The sequence below is a fragment of the Arachis ipaensis genome, chromosome B2, assembly GCF_059453495.1.
Source record: "Arachis ipaensis isolate K30076 ecotype BB chromosome B2, ASM5945349v1, whole genome shotgun sequence".
NCBI classification, from domain to species: domain Eukaryota; kingdom Viridiplantae; phylum Streptophyta; class Magnoliopsida; order Fabales; family Fabaceae; genus Arachis; species Arachis ipaensis.
In genome coordinates, this window is record NC_142437.1 from 88692190 (window position 1) to 88709727 (window position 17538).

The 17538-nt window shown below is 30.0% G+C and overlaps 3 protein-coding genes across 3 annotated transcripts; 1 reads left to right on the forward strand and 2 right to left on the reverse strand.

Moving 5' to 3' along the window:
* The first annotated feature begins 354 nt into the window (after positions 1-354).
* LOC107625437 (serine carboxypeptidase-like 45) lies at positions 355-8258 on the forward strand. The gene is made up of 10 exons (XM_016328070.3): positions 355-931; positions 1425-1526; positions 1629-1724; positions 1892-1984; positions 2749-2819; positions 2914-3204; positions 4306-4430; positions 4772-4864; positions 6877-6994; positions 7606-8258. Exons 1-10 carry the CDS (start codon positions 370-372, stop codon positions 7762-7764), a joined length of 1710 nt encoding a protein of 569 aa, XP_016183556.2. The 5' UTR covers positions 355-369; the 3' UTR covers positions 7765-8258.
* A 2053-nt stretch (positions 8259-10311) lies between these two features.
* On the reverse strand, positions 10312-12788 carry LOC107628385 (10 kDa chaperonin, mitochondrial). The gene is made up of 3 exons (XM_016331078.3): positions 12522-12788; positions 11457-11596; positions 10312-10608 (listed from the first exon to the last, which is right to left on the reverse strand). Exons 1-3 carry the CDS (start codon positions 12624-12626, stop codon positions 10560-10562), a joined length of 294 nt encoding a protein of 97 aa, XP_016186564.1. The 5' UTR covers positions 12627-12788; the 3' UTR covers positions 10312-10559.
* Positions 12789-13402: 614 nt separating this feature from the next.
* Positions 13403-15855, reverse strand: LOC107627370 (uncharacterized). Its single transcript, XM_016330209.1, has 7 exons — positions 15522-15855; positions 15282-15398; positions 14955-15124; positions 14579-14753; positions 14429-14485; positions 13559-13754; positions 13403-13424 (listed from the first exon to the last, which is right to left on the reverse strand). Exons 1-7 carry the CDS (start codon positions 15853-15855, stop codon positions 13403-13405), a joined length of 1071 nt encoding a protein of 356 aa, XP_016185695.1.
* Between the last annotated feature and the right edge of the window lie 1683 nt (positions 15856-17538).

Sequence of the window (17538 nt, forward strand, 5' to 3'; positions counted from 1 at the left end):
CTTATTTGGCTTCAAATTCAAATGTGATAGGATTCACATTTTCTACATATGAATACGGCTGTAAAGTTATTTCAGAGTTCAGACTTCAGGTAGACCCACACTTATTTTATTTTTATTTTATTTTTCTACATACAGGTACAACTATATATAACTCGAAAGGGAAATTGAGTCACATGAGACTGAGAGAGAGAGAGAGAGCGCATATTATTATTCTAATTTCTAATTGCACTTCTCGCAGTGTAAGTATTCGACGCACACATGATTATCCATCAAATTGCTCCTCAAAATAAGTGTAATAATCATCATATGTCCCAAGAAAACAATAGCCTTTAATAATTAGTATTAGAAAACAAAACAAATCAGCACCAAATGAAACCTGAATATCCAAGATCACAATCAAGCTCCAAATCCACTCAAAGTAATGAGGGACAGCACCATAATTTGACTCGAGGCATGGATTTTAAATTTCCAAGTTCACACGCACAAAATAATAAAAATAATAATAAAGATAATACTAAAATATCAATAATACACTTAACATATAAGGCTTTATTATATTCTTTCCTTTGCATTCAACCTTTATCCCCATCTCGTACAGAGACAAAAAAACAGAGGGGGAAGGAAACCACAAAACAAAAACATCATTCTAATAAGTTCTCATCAGATCTTATTACAATGATGATACCCCAGTTGCATAGTATGATTGCAACAATAATAATTGTTGTTGTTGTTGCAAAGATAAATGTGGGAGTGAATTCAGCTCCAGAAGCTGATAAGGTAACCAATTTGCCAGGGCAACCACCAGTGAAGTTCCAGCAATATGCTGGTTATATTACAGTGGATGAGAAGCAACAAAGATCTTTGTTTTACTACTTTGCTGAAGCACAAGTTGAACCTGCTTCCAAGCCATTGGTTCTATGGTTAAATGGAGGTATGATTCTTCTTTTCTTTTTATTTCTTTTGGACTAGGTTGCTTGCTATCTTTAAGCCACTTTATTGTTTTGAGCTCTTTCTTTCAAAAATAAATAAATATGGAGATACAGAGGCATAGATGGTCAGATGGGTATTTTTTTTGTCCCCGTTTTCAAGGAGTCAAGATTTTTTTCTCTATAAAAAATAAGTGTCTTTATTTTGATTTTACAATCAAATGGATCTCTATTGTTATTGTTTCTGTATCAGATACAGCATCTAAACATGACTCTAAACCTCTAACAGAACTGGTTAAAAGAGATATAACTATAAATAGCTTAGTTCATATAAGATTCATGACAAAGTGCAATTGAATCATTTGATTCATTTAGCCGAATTCACCAGGTGGAATAGTACTTGTTACTTACTGTTGTGGCAAAGACATTGTTTTCAATCCTTGATTTTTTGAATCTGAAAGTTCCTGTTCATATCAAAGTAAAATTTGGTGTCTATAGGGCCTGGCTGTTCTTCTGTTGGAGCCGGAGCTTTCGTCGAGCATGGTCCATTTAAACCAAGCGAAAATGTTCTTCTCAAGAATGATTATAGTTGGAACCAAGGTAATTTAATCCCAGTTATTCTGAAAAGATACCAATTTTTTTTTTTTAAAAGTATGTAACATTTTTATGTCCTTTAATTTCAATCAAAATTGCTTGTTGCAGAGGCAAATATGCTGTACTTGGAATCACCGGCTGGTGTTGGTTTCTCCTACTCTGCCAATAAATCTTTCTATGAATATGTTAATGATGAAATGACAGGTTCTTTAATTTCATTTTATTTTGTTAAAAGAGTTAGATGAGTTTGGACTTTTGGTTGAACTTGAATTGCTATTAATACCTCTTAATCTTTTTATCTTAGTTTGTATTCAGATTTTGATATCATATTTCATGAATCTAATTAGGGTTTGATTTCCCTTATTTTATAGCAAGGGATAATCTTGTATTCTTACAGAATTGGTTCACTAAATTCCCAGAGTACAAAAACAATGACTTCTTTATTACAGGGGAGAGTTATGCAGGTACTATCTTATTAAGTAAATTATTTCTTTATTAGAAATATAAAAACTTTGAATTTTCAGTGAGAACTTTTTTTATTGTTTTATTAATTAATGCCCTTAAAACACTTATTGACCAAACTTTAAATTCATTGTTGAATTTTCATTTTATTAATTGTTGAGGTAAATTTAGACTATTTTTGACTAATTCTTTTTTGTTACTAAACATTTTCGTTTTCATTTATACCAATACCATAAATGCAGTCAAAACTACTCTAATACTTTCTCTCCTCATTAATTAAGGGTTATTTTCTAAGGTTACTTTAAATCTCCAATGCTAATATTTATTTTAATTTTATTTTGAATTTCACAAAACACTATATTAATATAGAATCATATATTATAAATAATAATTTGATATTAAATGTAAAATTTGTTACTCCAATACTTGGTGTCAATTATTCAATTTGAATTAAAAATAAAACTAAATAAAAATAATTATACAAAGTGTCAAAATTTAATTGATTCTCATCAAAATGATTTGATCTTTTTAAACTAAGGTCAATCTCATTTCATCTATTTTTTTTTAATGCAAATTTCAATTTCAAAAGAATTTATTTCTTGTAAATGTCAAAAGTGATACTTTAAAGATACTCTATTGGAGTTATTCTTAGTTTCAAGTTCTTAAATGTACATTTAACTAAAGTAACAATGTTAAAAAAAATAAGGAATTATTATTATTATTGATTTAGGCAACAATTTAGTGTAATTCATAATTAAATTTTCAGGTCACTATGTACCACAACTTGCACAACTCATTGTTCAAAGCAAGACAAAGTTCAATTTCAAGGGTATAGCAGTGAGTGCAGAAATGACAAAAGCTTCAGTGATAGTAATTAAACTATATATGTGACATAATAAATGCTAATTTGATTAGGACTTAATTGTTGCAGATAGGAAACCCTCTTATGGAATTCAACACAGATTTCAATTCAAGGGCAGAGTATTTCTGGTCCCATGGACTAATATCTGATTCAACTTATGAAATGTTCACTAAAGTCTGTAACTACTCCCAAATTAGGAGACAACTTCAAAGTGGAACATTAAATGGGGTTTGTGCAGCCGTAAATAAAATAGTGTCCACAGAAGTTGGGAGATATGTTGATGCATATGATATCACTCTTGATGTGTGCCTATCAGCAGCAGATCAACAAGCTTATGTGCTCAATCAACTTAGCCAAGTGGTAATTGTTTCTTCATGCATTTACTATGGAAAATATACCTCCATGCTCTAGAAACCACATTTATAGTTGCTTGAAATACAACTATAATAATAATACTCTAGATATATTCTAACAATAATTACTGTTTTTTTTTCCTGTTTCAAATTATTTGCCATTTTGATCAATTTTGTTTTCTCACAATATTTGTTATTACTCTTTCTTTTTTTTTTTTGTAGAATTTATTATTGGGTTCTCCCTTATGTCTATAATTAAATTAGTTATCGTATTAGAGAAAATTAAATGTTATTTTGCATTTTTCATGTGAAGAAAGTCTTGGAAGCTAACATTACCAGCCAATATTCCAACTAATAGTTAACATAAGAAAAAAACATCTAAAACTCTTAAAAACAAAAAAAAAATTCTGAAATTCAATTTAAAAAAATATTCGAAATCTAAACCCAATAAAACTCATCCTTAAAATAGTGTTTGGTGGAAAGACAGAGACAGAAAGACTGAGACGGAGAGATTGAGACTAAGAGACAGAGACTGAAATAAATGTCAGTATTCTGTTTGGTGTAAATTGGAAGACAAAAATTGAAACAAAAATAAAGTTCTAATTTAACTTGCACAAAGGGTAAAATTGGAATTAATTAATTGAAATGAGAGTATTTTAGGTATAAAATGTTATTAAAATTTTAGTCTCTGTTTCTAAAATTTTCAGTTTTCTATGTTTCTACTTTTTGGAGGTACTGAAATACTGAAATTTTGAAGACAGACAGAAATTTTAGTATCAGTCTTTGAGTCTTAGTCTTCTAGTCTCTGTCCCGTATCTCAAAACAAACGCTACCTAATGGACTTTATATTGGTCTTGTTTGACTATCTCCTATAGTATTGGTTGAAATTTATTGTTATAGTGTTGGGTTCTAGCATTACTCTTTCATGCAAGATATGTAGTTTTGTGACTGTATCGTTTAGATTACTTTTTATTTTAGATTTCATACATCATGTGTATTTAGCCTAAGTAAAAGATAATTTGGAACAAAAGAAGTAAAATTTATGATTAGTATAAATGATAAATCTGGTATCTAATTTGTTCAGTTAATGTGTGTGTTGGCCTTGCAGCAAGAGGGAGAGAAGATTGATGTGTGTGTGGAAGATGAAACGATCACATATTTGAATAAAAAAGATGTGCAACAAGCTTTCCATGCTAAGCTTGAAGGGATCACTAGATGGTCAACTTGCAGCGAGTTAGTTTTTTGCCTTTCAAATTCACTCTTGAGATTTTTTTTGAGCACCTATCCATCTTTTCAATTTTCATAGCTTATAAGTTTTGACAACACTTACTTTATCATCGTTAATTTCAAATTTTATCATAAACATCGTTCTAATGAGTAATGCATGCTTAAGTGTTGTTTCTACTGTCAAATTGAATTGAGTGGCCTAATTTTGGGTTGTACTTGTACAATTTTCACTATTTCAATTCACTATTTTGGGTTGTACTTGGCCTAATTAGGAATTATTATTATTATTAATAATTTGATTTGCTAATATTATTATTATTATTAATTTGATTTGCTTTGTTTTACAGCGTTCTCAAATATGATATGCAGAATCTAGAGGTTCCAACCATTTCTATCCTAGGAACACTAGTTAAGTCTGGTATTAGAGTTCTAGTATACAGGTAAGTAAAACTTTCCTTTATTTTCTATAATAATCATGTTAAGTAGTTTAATTAATTAATTAATTATATCATCATACATTACACCTACCACTAGTCCACTAGTCCAGTTAATGGTTACATGGAGCGCGGTTCAAGCTTCCCATGATTCCTGCTTGTGGACCCCAGAATTTAATGTTTACTAATAATGGTTGGATTAACAAATGTTTTGAAGTCACTACACTTTTTCAACCAAAAAAAAAAAAGTCACTACACTTGATAAGAAAGCAATTAAAATTTTTTACTAAAATTGAAGGTTTTGAATTTAATATTAAAAACTGAAAAGAAAGTATAACTTTTATTTACATAATGCCCTTAGCTGATTCCTATTAACGACTATCAATAGCTTTTTCATTGTTCTTTTTATCATTTATTTATTTTTGCTGTATTATTTATACAGTAATATTACATGACCAAATAATTTTAATAACAAAATTTAATTAAATTGGTCTAATAATTTATTTTGACACAATAAAAATTAATTAAAAAAAAAGAGATGCATAAAAAAATTGATTAAACTTAATTATAAAAATAACTTATTCACCTCACACTTCTCTTATTTATATCCATATAGAAAACTCAAACCTAAACTCCTAAAACAGAACAAATATTGAACAGCAAAAACCAAGGAAATATTCACAACATTAATCCAACTGTTTTTTATTTGTTTGTGAAGAGTATGTTTATCCGTAATATTAGGGAAAAAGATTCTCAAAGCATGAAACAATTGTTTAATTAGGTATTTCAGTACTTTCGAAATTAGAAGTGTGGAAGTCCATATAAGAAAAGAAATTACATCAAACAAGGGTAGTTTGAAAGACTCTAACTAGCGTTTGGTGAGATTGTTAATATTCTGTTTGGTGCAAAGTGAGTGACAGAAATTGAAACAAAAATAAAATTTTAATTTAATTTGTACAAAGAGTAAAACTAAAATTAATTAATTGAAATGAATGTATTTTAAGTATAAAATTTTATTAAAATTTCAGTTTCTATCTCTAAAAATTTTAGTCCATGTGTCTTCACTTTCTGAAGGTATTGCAATACTGAAATTTTGAAAACAGAGACAGAAATTTTAATACCAGTCTCTAAACCAACAAATATGATATTGAATCTTAATCTCTCAAGTTTTGTGTCAGTACCTCAAAACAAACGCTACTTAAAGAAGTGTTTGAGTTTTCAAACAGTACAAATTAACATTTTGCTTTTGGTGAACAAAATGTTGTTATGATTGTGTTTTCTATTTTTCAAATTTAGGAGTACTAATAAAAATATTTTTTTTTTAATTAAAATATCTAATATAATTTTATATATTAATAGTCACGAATTACTCTGTCGGTGACTGGCGCATAAAAAATTCATTTCTAGCAAACTTGGGAAGTAGATTTCATCATTTTCACAGAAAAACAAACTTGGAAAGTACATTAATGATTAGTATCTGAATTTCGTTTATTTTTTTTTAATATTTACACATGCTGATATATCACATTTAACACAATACATCATAATTTTGGAGAATTTTAGTTTAAGGGTTCTACATTAATATTAGTATCTGAATTTTTTTTACTATATTTAAATTTATTATGATTATTTTAAAACTTAAAATTAATTTTAACAAACACTATTAATTTAGCTTGTTTAAGCTATATCTATTAAAGTTATTTTTATTTTATTTTATCAGATGTAACTTTTGAAAACATTACAAAAACTAGTGAAATAGTCTAATTGAGAAAATCACACCAAAGGTAAATAATGTTTTTCAAAGTTTCTAGATGCTGCATCAAAGATGAGAAAGCTTTTGCAAAATGAAGAAGAAAAAGTGGGAAGAGGAAAAAAAAAAGTGAAAAGAAAATATCAAAAGAGACATAAGTGGATATAAATATGTTTATAAGATTGTGACGTACAAATAGCATTTTTTTTTTCTTTTCTTCTAAATACGAAAGATACCATAAATAATGTGTGTTCCCTTTCTTCTGCAGTGGTGATCAAGATTCAGTTCTGCCATTAACGGGAACAAGAACGCTTGTGAATGGGTTGGCTAAGGAGTTAGGACTTAATACAACAGAGTCTTATAGAGCATGGTTTGGAGGAAGACAGGTATATTATGTCAACGAAATTGATATTTATACGTCTAAAAAAATGTGTTTACTATTAACCAACTTTAACACTGTTACTGGATTAATAAACAACTTTCTTTTTATTTGTGGACCAACTTTATCACCACTGTTACTAGATTAGATATGTCTATTGACAGTCACTTTTAAGTTTTAATAATAATAATAATTAAATAGTAAATGCTCTGTTCTTTTTTGTAAAAAATCTTAAGTTCAAATTTTAGGATCAACAAAATAAGTAAATAAAACTTGTATAACAAACCGATTCCACTTGTTTCTCACTTGTCCACTTTAAATTTAAAAAAATGTCTGTAATAAACACCAAATTGAACATATAAACTAGATCACCTTTATTATGAAGAATAAAAATATTATATGCACACAAAAAATTAATCACCACATTTCTGTATAAATATATATATGTTGTTTACCTTTTTTTTTTTTATGTACTTTATATGTCAACATATATTTTATGAGTGATTGTTTTTTATTTATAAATATTAAGTAACATGGTTGTATAAAGAATGCAAACATATCCTTAATACCCGTTAGTATCATCCGTATTGTTATTGTGAGTATTTGAATAATTTTCAGGTAGCTGGATGGACACAAGTATATGGTGACATGTTATCGTTTGCTACTATAAGAGGAGCATCTCATGAAGCTCCTTTTTCACAGCCAGAGAGATCACTTGTGCTGCTGAAAGCATTTGTTGAAGGAAAATCTCTTCCGGGAATAATCTCTCTAACGTGAGTATCTATCTAAGTGACAGTTGCACTTGCACCCGCCACACCCAAACAAAAATCACAACAGAGAAAAAAAAATTGAAAGAAAGAAAGGAAATTGATAATATCACCTGAAGCTTCCGTTGTCCTTTACTTTCTGCAAATTGCATGTTACCAACCAGAAGTAATTTTCTCGCATTGGTATTGTTGGTCAACCAAAAAAATTTAAAGTGTTTATCAAAGAATATGTTTGTCCTGCCAGAACAGCTGAATGTGGTTATAAATTATGGGGAGTGGATTCTCTCCGGTGGAAAAAGACTGGATGGTGTCCAGTGTTTAATCTCACCATTTATTGCTTTTTCTTTCTTATTTATTTTTGGTCTCACTTATAGAATTAAAGGTGAGAGATCACACTTTATTCTCTCAAGTGTTAAGAAAAATGGAGAGGATCAATTTCCGAATGAATTATGATATATGTTCAAGGGGCCGGTTATTTCAGTTAAGCAAAAAATATTGTTTCCCTAAGTGAGTACTTTTGATGGGTGGTTGTATATGACCATATCTTTAATGATTTTATGTCTTTGCAAACAAACACCACACATGTACTGCTGTATCCATGTCTTAATGAACATATACACCAAAATAAACGCTGCCTACACTCATTTAAATATCATTCACACTCCTATAGGTCCGATACGGCTAAAAAATGCTAAGAATCTTGAGTTAGCCATCAACATATTAGTTCTGGTAACCTACGATATATTTCTTTTCTGTTAGCATGAGTTGGTTGCTGCCAACATGAGCGGTTTCTAATCCAAGAAAGAAGTTGAACTTTCCAAGATCCTTGAGAGAAAAGATAAAATGTAGTCTTTGAATTAAGGATTGAAGCTTAGCTCAATTGTCAACTGTAATTAATATATCTACATATGCTAAGAAAGTGACTGAGTTATATATCTAACGAATAAAGAAGGATCAAATTTAATACTAGAGAAACCAAACTTCTTTAAGATACAAGAGAATCGTCTTCTAGAAAGAGCAATGGTTATTACAATTCAAATAGTTTGTTGTTTAACAAGAAAACTAAAGGTTTGATCAAAATCAACCACTTCCCTGGCATGAAAGCCATTAGCCACAAGTCTAGCCTTATATCTAAGAATCTGACTTTGAGGCTTTTTTTTTTCTCAAGGCAAACACCCATTTGCTGCCTAGGATAGTAGCATTAAAAGGAGGGACAATAAGATCCCAAGTTCATGAAGACCCTGTGTTAGAAATTGTAATACCATATGTCCATATCCATTAGCAATATAAAGTCAACATAGTAGTAGTAGTATTGTTGAATTTGCCACCTCTAGTGAAACGTCCACCACCACCTCTTCTTGAGAAGATACTTATCTCGTAATTCTGGCTATAAGGTACTGGTGATTGTAATAAAGAGGAATGTTAGGGGCCAGCAACTTTTATGATTTGTAGCCATCAAATAGCCATCAATGATGATTTTAATGGTGTGAGATTGATGTGAGATTTCATCCAATAGCTCACTTTTCTTTGCTGGTTACATGCTGACCAGAATTTAACAAAATTGCTGGTCCCCTAAACTTTTTCTTGTAATAAATTCGCAAGAGGGAGATAAAGAAGAGATGATGTCTTTATATTCCTCGGTAAGGTTATCAATGATGGTTTGAATATGATCAACTCCAGAGTCGGGGCAATCAATTGCTATCAAAGAATCTACTAAATGCCTAATTCTAGTAAGATATTCATCTGCATAACTCAAGTAATCTTTACTAATTTTAGTTGGGCTTTAAGACTTGGTACTCTAGCTCTAAAAGAGGCAGTGAAAACTTCTTGATTTTTATCATAAAAAGAGTTGCAATGCACTATCTTGTTCTTTAAGTTAGAGTGCGCTGATGCCAAAAGCCATGTCATGAGTGAAAGATCTTCAAGTTTCCACTCTTTATATTGTATCTAATTCTACTTTGGTAGGTTTTCATTGCATCTCCAGAATCTACGCATTGAGGTAGAATCTTTTCCTTCTTAAAGTGACCTTCCAACCGTGATGTTGGCAGAGTGGTGCCATGTGAGAAAATTGTTCTCGTTCATCTTATCAATGATGATAGGTAGAAGGTATTTGCATGTGGAAGCACTGGTGTGGATCACTGCCATGATGTTAACTACTGGCTCTGGATACCATATTAGAGTTTCAAGACTTGTGATAAAAAGTGGTGTTTGATCAATGAAGATTGCACAAGAGAAAAATGAGTGAAGAAATGAAACTGAATGAGTTGGGTATGATTCTGAGTTTACAGTACATGTACTACACCTTCCTTTACATACACTCACCGATTCACACTCCTAATCCTATTCTTTATACTACTATACAATGCTAATTGCTAAGTATCATGAGTTAGTTTTGTCTGTTGCATTTCTATTAACCATTTAACCTTCACAGTGTAAGTCAACAAACAAATTTAACCGCAATTGTTTTTCATCCTACAAGAGAGGATTAGGGGAAGAGAGATAAACATAAAGGGGATAAACATTCAAATAAAGGCAATGTATGCAATCAAGTGAGCAATGAGCCAAAACAACAAAATTAGCAAACAGGAAATTTATGGTATCCATAACAGTTCCTAAATTTAAAACAAAACTCCAAATGTATTATAGAAAGTTGGACTAAAATTAAAACCATAAGTTATTTGGTTCCTACTAACAAAATACACATTTGATATATTAAAATTAGAAGAGAATGTAAACTGCTCGCAGAAAGTGTAACATACATAGTTGCTACAGCAAGCTTCTAAATGGGTGACGAGAACGGCCCTATCATTCATGGAGTGTCCCCATAATGTCTTCGTCTCGATACAGGTAATACCTAAGAGTAAAAGATAAATAAATAAATAAATAAATCATAATCTAAAATAAAATCAGCAGCTGTTGTTGCAACTATGACGAATATAGCCAGTGTGAACGGCCAATTTTATCCAAAGGTTAAAGCTTCCGTGGTTGTTTGAATTATGCTTTTGAAATTGAAATATAGAGATAAAGGTAGAGATAGAAACAAAGAGGCAAATACGTACATATATTTCCTATCCAAGTTTTAAGAAACACACGAAATACAAGAATTTTTTAAGCCCATTTTTTTGTATTCATATTTCTATTTTAGAAACAGTGTTCAAACATAGCTTAAGTGAAAGCCTTATGCCCCCTCGTGCAAAATAAATTTAACCTTAATGCGTAAACAATTGCCTGCCATATTTGTCCTTGTGGAAAAAATTCAATCAAATTCCCGACTTTTTTAAGAGGCCTCAACATTCAAGATCTTTTGTTTTCAAGACTTTGTGGGGGGAAAAAAGGAAAAATAATGAAAACAATGGAATCTTGTTTTCCCTTGTTTTTATTTTTATTTTTTTCTACAAAATTCTGAAAACAGAAAATACTGAAAATTAAAAAAAAAGAAAACCTTTCACAAGCCTATCAGGTTAAGAATCAAAAGTGCAGAAAACACTAAAAATTAATTGGACAAAAGTGCAGCTAAAACCTAATTACTCAACATTTTTATTTTACGAATATATGCCGGAAGAAAAAAAAAAAACTTAAAAAGGCATTTTAAAGCTTATCACATCGAATGTGTCAAGCCATGCAAAAATATGAAATTAAGAACTGTAAGAGTGCCAATCAAAGAAATAAATGGAACATGGAATGTACAAAAGATGTACTTACTCTTTGTCAGCAAGTTTCACCTCTGTTCCTCCATATTCAGGTAAAAGGACAGTGTCGCCTTCCTTCACGGCAAGAGGAATTAGGTTCCCGTCCTTGCCACGAAGACCGGGGCCAACAGCAATAACTTTTCCCGAGTTCAACTAAAGCAAGTCACCAAGTCATCAAATGCACTTCAATCAAGCAAGAGTTCCACACAAATTGGACGTATTTAATAATAAGAAAACCCGTGTTAAGAACATAACACTAATACTGATTGCACAAAAAAAATTTGAACCAGGGAAACAATTTTTCCCTCAACGACAATCGCCAAGTCATGAAATGTACTTCGATCAAGAAGCACTCAACACAAAATATACTAAGAAATCCTGTGTTAAAAATACGTAACACTAACACTGATTGCACAGGAAACTTTTGAACTAGGAAAACATTTTTGTTCCATCAATGTGGAGCAGAATTCTATAAGAGTAGAGAACGATAAGCAACAAGCGAAAGACATTTATGAGAATCAAACCCAGAATTAGGACATATAATCAACTTTCACAAGTGTATTTCACAGTTTGGAAACTCTTTCATGGATTACTACTGATTTATAGCATTTGACCACAAATTGATCCTACAATAATTCGTTCTTCATCAAATTGGGGTGCAAAAATGTTTGCTATTTTTCTCTAGCCTATCATATCAATCTAACATTAACTTTTCTCCCTCTAACAATTAAGTTGTGATAAGAGAAACATAAATACAGGTACAGTAAAAAAAATAAAATAAAATAAAATAATAGGAGGAATACATTTCCAATGGCAAATTACGGGAAAACAAAGGAAAAGTTCCAACACATTTGTGTAGATAACCATGGATCCAATAATAATAATTAATAACAATTCTCTTAAAAAGTTCGGTGCCCGAGGGGCATCAACTAAACAAAAAACATAGTGGTATTGTTGAGAATAATTAACATAACGGAAAGTGGGAACAGAAAGAAATTGCATTAAGAAATTTTGAGACAAAAAATAAAATATATAATTGAGATAAAGAAGTAAAGGAGAAATGGGTATAAATTAAGACCTTGGTGGTCTTCTCTGGTAAAAGAATGCCAGTGTTGGTCTTCGATGGAGGGATGATTTTCTCAACCAATACACGATTCAGTAGAGGAACAAGGCGCTTTGCCATTTGAAACACGAGAGAGAGAGAGAGGGAGGGGGGTTGATTCAGTAAAGAAATCGTAGGATTTTCGGCTGGTAGGGTTTTAGAGGGGGTTTATACTTTATATTCAATTGTCGGAGGAGTTTCTAGAATTTTCAGCTAAAATTTTTGCTCCCTTTTGAGTGCCTCAATATTAACTTATCCTAAAAGGTTTTTTGGTAACTTAATTTTTCATTTTTTATTTGTTATATTTTGTATTAATAATTTATATTTAAAATATAATATGTAGATTAACATCTTCTGAATAAATTATAAGAAAAAATGAAAAATGCAAAATTTGTAAATATATACTTTTGAATTTTAAAATGGAGCTTGGCATTGTGTAATGCAATGTTATTAAAGAGTTGCATGTTTAATGTTATTGTGGAGGACAGCTGCAAGTAAATCGAATGGTCATAGAAATAAAAATCGAACGGTTCACTTTAGGTACACAAATTGAATGGTCTGATTTTGGTACCTAAGATATGTGTCTTTCATACAGCGGACTGCAGGGGGCGAAGCTAGACAATATTTACTAGGGGTCAATATCTTTTTTAGTTTTTTATTTTAACAAAAAAAAGTTAAAAATAACTCTATATATAATTTTAATTAAAAATAACAACTAAACCTTAAAAATTTACTTTTTATAAGATAACTGAACATACCGTATATTAAAATAATTAAACACAAATATCTCAAAACTAATTTCAAATATTGTAAATATAAGTTGTTACATACTTGTTTTTAGAATCTTCAAATACTATTCAATTTCTTTTTAGACGTTTCCTGCAAAATTATTAAAAAAATGTATTATGCTTCAACCTTCATGTAAATAATTTAAATCACAACCATAATTTATGCAATAAAAAAATTAGTAACAATATTATTAGAGGTGAAATAAATTAAAATTTGCAACTTACATAGACAATTGAGCTCGATGCTTTTTCCTTGATTCAAAGTCATCTATTATTGAATTTGTACTGAAAGTAGCTGCAATTTCTTTTTCAATGTAAATGACTAAATTATTTGCAAGAAATTCGTCTGCCATTTTACTCCGAAGTCTTGTTTTAACAATTTTCATTGCCGAGAAAGCTCTTTCTATTGTTGTTGTAGATACTGGAAAAGTCAAGACATTGCGAATCAGTCTATTAACCAAATGATAAGTTTTTTATTTTTCTGTTTCTTTCAATCTTTGACATAACTCAGAAAGTGTCCCAACATCTTTTAGATGATTCGGTATATCAAATGCATAATGTTACAATTGAGCATTCAAAAGAATCCTTTTTTGATAAGAAAAAATCTGAAGGATAAAATTTTTCAGCTAACTTGCATATATTCTGAATATTAAACAACTTAAAATTGTCTTTAGGGACAAAGCATTACTTAAAGTCAAAAGCTCCATGGTTTCCTCATTGAATCTACTATTTAACTCTTGAATTTGAGAGTCAATTGCTGCTAAAAACACATATACTCGATAATGATGCTTGATTGTTATCTTTGGTTGACGAGATCGACCTCTTCCAACCGTGTATTGTGTACTCATATCAGGGATGTGAATTTCATGTTTCTCACAAAACTTCTTAACAATCTCAAGTAAATTGCACCAACCATTATCCCTCAATTTTTGAAGTAGTTTTGATGTGGAAACAGCATGCATTGCATTTAAAATATCTTGAGATTTTTAATGTAATGCTTGGCACAAAATATTAGTAATCCCCATAATTTCCTTCATCAAATATAAAAAACAAATTCAAACGAGGATAGCACTTTGTCGATACCATAAGCCTCACCTCTTTTAGCAGAAGTTGTACCATCATCAATAATGTTATTAAGAACGGTATGAGTAGCTGCAAACATTCTTATCAAGCTACAAATAAAATGAAAGTGAAAACTCCATCTTGTATCTCTAGCTCTTTGTAAAGTGCCAATTTGATTTGCACCTTGACTTGTTTTTAACTCATCATTGGCAATTAATTTTGTATTTTCAATTTCTTGAGCTTCTTGTAGTTGATCATGTCGTTTGCAAGATGCACCAATAATATTGACAATAGCAGTCAATTGTGTGAAAAACTCATGAAATTGAAGTACTTCTTTTGAAGCAGCCACAAGTGTTAACTGCAATCTATGAGCAAAACAATGGACATAATATGCTTGTCGGAAATCATTGAGAAATAAAGCTTGTAAACCATTCCATTCCCCCTCTCATATTGCTAGCACCATCATACCCCTGACCTCGAATATTTTTAATTTGGAGATTATAAATAGAAAGCACAGACACCAACTCTTTTTCAAAGTCAAGGCACTAGTATCACTAACATGTACAAGATCAAATAAGCGTTCACGAACAAAATCATCCACATCAACAAATCTCAAAACAATAGCCATTTGCTCTTTTTTAGATTCATCACGAACTTCATCAATGATAATACAAAATTTGGCATCTCCAATATCCTTTCTAACAAAATTTGACATCTCCAATATCCTTTCTAATTGAGTTTCTTACCATTGTAGCAAGAATATGTAGAATTTCTTTCTGAACATCACTTGAAGTATATTTAGCAAATCTAGGAGTATTTTCCAAAACAAGCTTCTGAATACTACTATTGTAAGAACCCAAAAACTTTAACAATTCAATAAAGTTACCTCGATTATCTGAACTCAAGCTTTCATCATGGCCTCTATAAGTGCAACCTTGAAAAGTCAACCATCTAATACAATCAATAGATGCTCCAAGTCTATGTTGATTATTCTCAATTTCCTCTGATGTTTGTCATTTCATAAGTGTATCAACATGTTATGATTGTTTCATCAAATCATCACATGATTTCGTTGCCCTATGATGGAACGAATTGGGGCCTTTGCTAATGTGATTCAAAAGAGAACCATCTTTTTCACTATTTACCTTCTTCCAATTCCTGAAGCCATTTTCAATGAAAGCATTTGAACCTGTATTGATTGAAGATTCCATAGCAAATAGGTAGCATGGTAAACAATATACAGCATCATTTTCAATAGAATACTCTAACCATGAAGGATATAATTCAAACCAAGAAGCTTGAAAATGACGACGATGACTTGTATCGCTCGAGAATGGATACTTATCAAGTATTGGTTGATTTGGTCTAGCTTTAAGATAAGCTCGACGAATTTCATCTCTTTTACTTGGATGGAACTTCCAAATCATTGGTCGAATTCCTGGACTCTTACCAAATGACATACTTCCATTTGTTCAAGATTAAATTGTGGGAACTTTGACTTTGAACTATCTTGTTGAGGAGCTAAAGTATTCATGTTTGATATCTCAAGTATTGAAGAGGTTGGTGTTGATGTAACAACATTAGAAACATTTTCACTCTTCTAGCTAGTCTTTTTGAAAAAAGTATCTATTATTTTCATCTTGCTCATGATTCAACTAAATTCCTACAATTAAGAATTTACATAAATAATAAGATAAATATTATGCAACTTAACTAAACTCAATTTATTTTATTTTTTGCAAATCAATAATATCAATGTCACAAACAATTAATAATGAGAAAAAAATTAAAAACAATACAAAGATAACATTATAATTACGTGATTATCATCTTTAATTTTTTTCAAAAACCTAAATTATTATTATAATATTATAAACTAGATAAATAAATAAATATATAAATTATTTATAAAAACAAATAAAATAAATAACTTACAAAAGAAAGAAGAATGAAAGATGATAATAGAAGACCAAAGACTACTTACTATCTTCTAAGTTGTAATGATAATGGAAATATGAAGTAATGTTTTGTTTTCTGATTAAAAGAAGAGGGAAGAACGGAAAAAGTGATTTGTTGACTTCTTGTTATTGCCTTTTTAGATTCTTTACTTTTAATATGGATTAGGACTTTTTTTTTTTAATTAAGCATATGACCCTCTATCCATAGCCCAAATAACACACTACTTTCCAATCCATTTCTTGAATGGAATTAAGGATAGCATATTTTTTCTAAAGGGGGAGGCCTACTTTTTTTCCAGGGAGCCACTCTTTGATTTTTTTATTCTTGTAAACAAATTTGGGGAGGGGGGGCACTGCTTCCCCTGGAACATACGAAGCTTCGCTCTTGGCGGACTGCACTTCACTCTTCTCCCTCCTAAATCTCTTACACTCATAGCTCTTTCTTATATTATTTTGAGAATCTCTCTTCACATATTTACATTTTTTATCTGTGTTCTTTCAAACTGATAAACAAGAAGAAGAAAGCAACAACAAATTTCTTCCCTTGGCAACATTAAGAAGTAAGCAATGTCTAGGAGATTTAGAATAAAAGATGTTGATTGTCGTAAATTTTTACATTGTTAATTATCACAATCATCCTAATTATGTAAGTAATAATTTTTAATTTTATGTTTTAGTAAAAATAAAAATGATAATATTATAGATTAATCTTATTTATAATGATTAAATGATAGTATTATAATATATTGTGTTTAGATATTTTGTATTAGCGAGTTAGTTAATGTTATTGAATTGATATAGTTTGTATATTAGGGAAGAAATTAAATATGGTCCATTTTTGGGCGTGTTTAATAATAATTATTAGAATAATATTTTAGGTATTTTTAAATTATATTAATTATTGTTAAAAGCTAAATATAATTGTGATTTTTTTAAAAATAAATTTAGTATATTTTGGATAATTAATGAATTAATATTAATTATATGTTAATTAAAATTAGATATTAGTATACCTTTATTAATTATAGTAGCCTTGTATGTGAATATAAATTGTAATTCTTTTTGGGTGAAATTATTAATTATATTTTTGCATACAGTTTGTACATTAGGAAAGAAATCCGATAAAACATATACTTTTTAGATATATTTTTTAGAATTATCTTTTAGATATTTTTAAATTTTATT

Bases quoted from the DNA above. Each gene is read 5' to 3' on its own strand.
- LOC107625437 (XM_016328070.3), top strand. From the start codon at position 370: ATGAAACCTGAATATCCAAGATCACAATCAAGCTCCAAATCCACTCAA. The intron at 4,431-4,771 runs GTTAGTTTTTTG...TTTGTTTTACAG, and splicing joins AGATGGTCAACTTGCAGCGA to CGTTCTCAAATATGATATGC. The intron at 4,865-6,876 runs GTAAGTAAAACT...TTTCTTCTGCAG, and splicing joins ATTAGAGTTCTAGTATACAG to TGGTGATCAAGATTCAGTTC.
- LOC107628385 (XM_016331078.3), bottom strand. From the start codon at position 12,626: ATGGCAAAGCGCCTTGTTCCTCTACTGAATCGTGTATTGGTTGAGAAA. The intron at 11,597-12,521 runs GTCTTAATTTAT...GACTTGCTTTAG, and splicing joins TACCAGAGAAGACCACCAAG to TTGAACTCGGGAAAAGTTAT. The intron at 10,609-11,456 runs GTAAGTACATCT...TTTTACTCTTAG, and splicing joins GTGAAACTTGCTGACAAAGA to GTATTACCTGTATCGAGACG.
- LOC107627370 (XM_016330209.1), bottom strand. From the start codon at position 15,855: ATGTCATTTGGTAAGAGTCCAGGAATTCGACCAATGATTTGGAAGTTC. The intron at 15,125-15,281 runs GTAACTTTATTG...AAACTCAATTAG, and splicing joins CTTGAGTTCAGATAATCGAG to AAAGGATATTGGAGATGTCA. The intron at 14,486-14,578 runs GTGCAAATCAAA...GAATGTTTGCAG, and splicing joins TGAGTTAAAAACAAGTCAAG to CTACTCATACCGTTCTTAAT.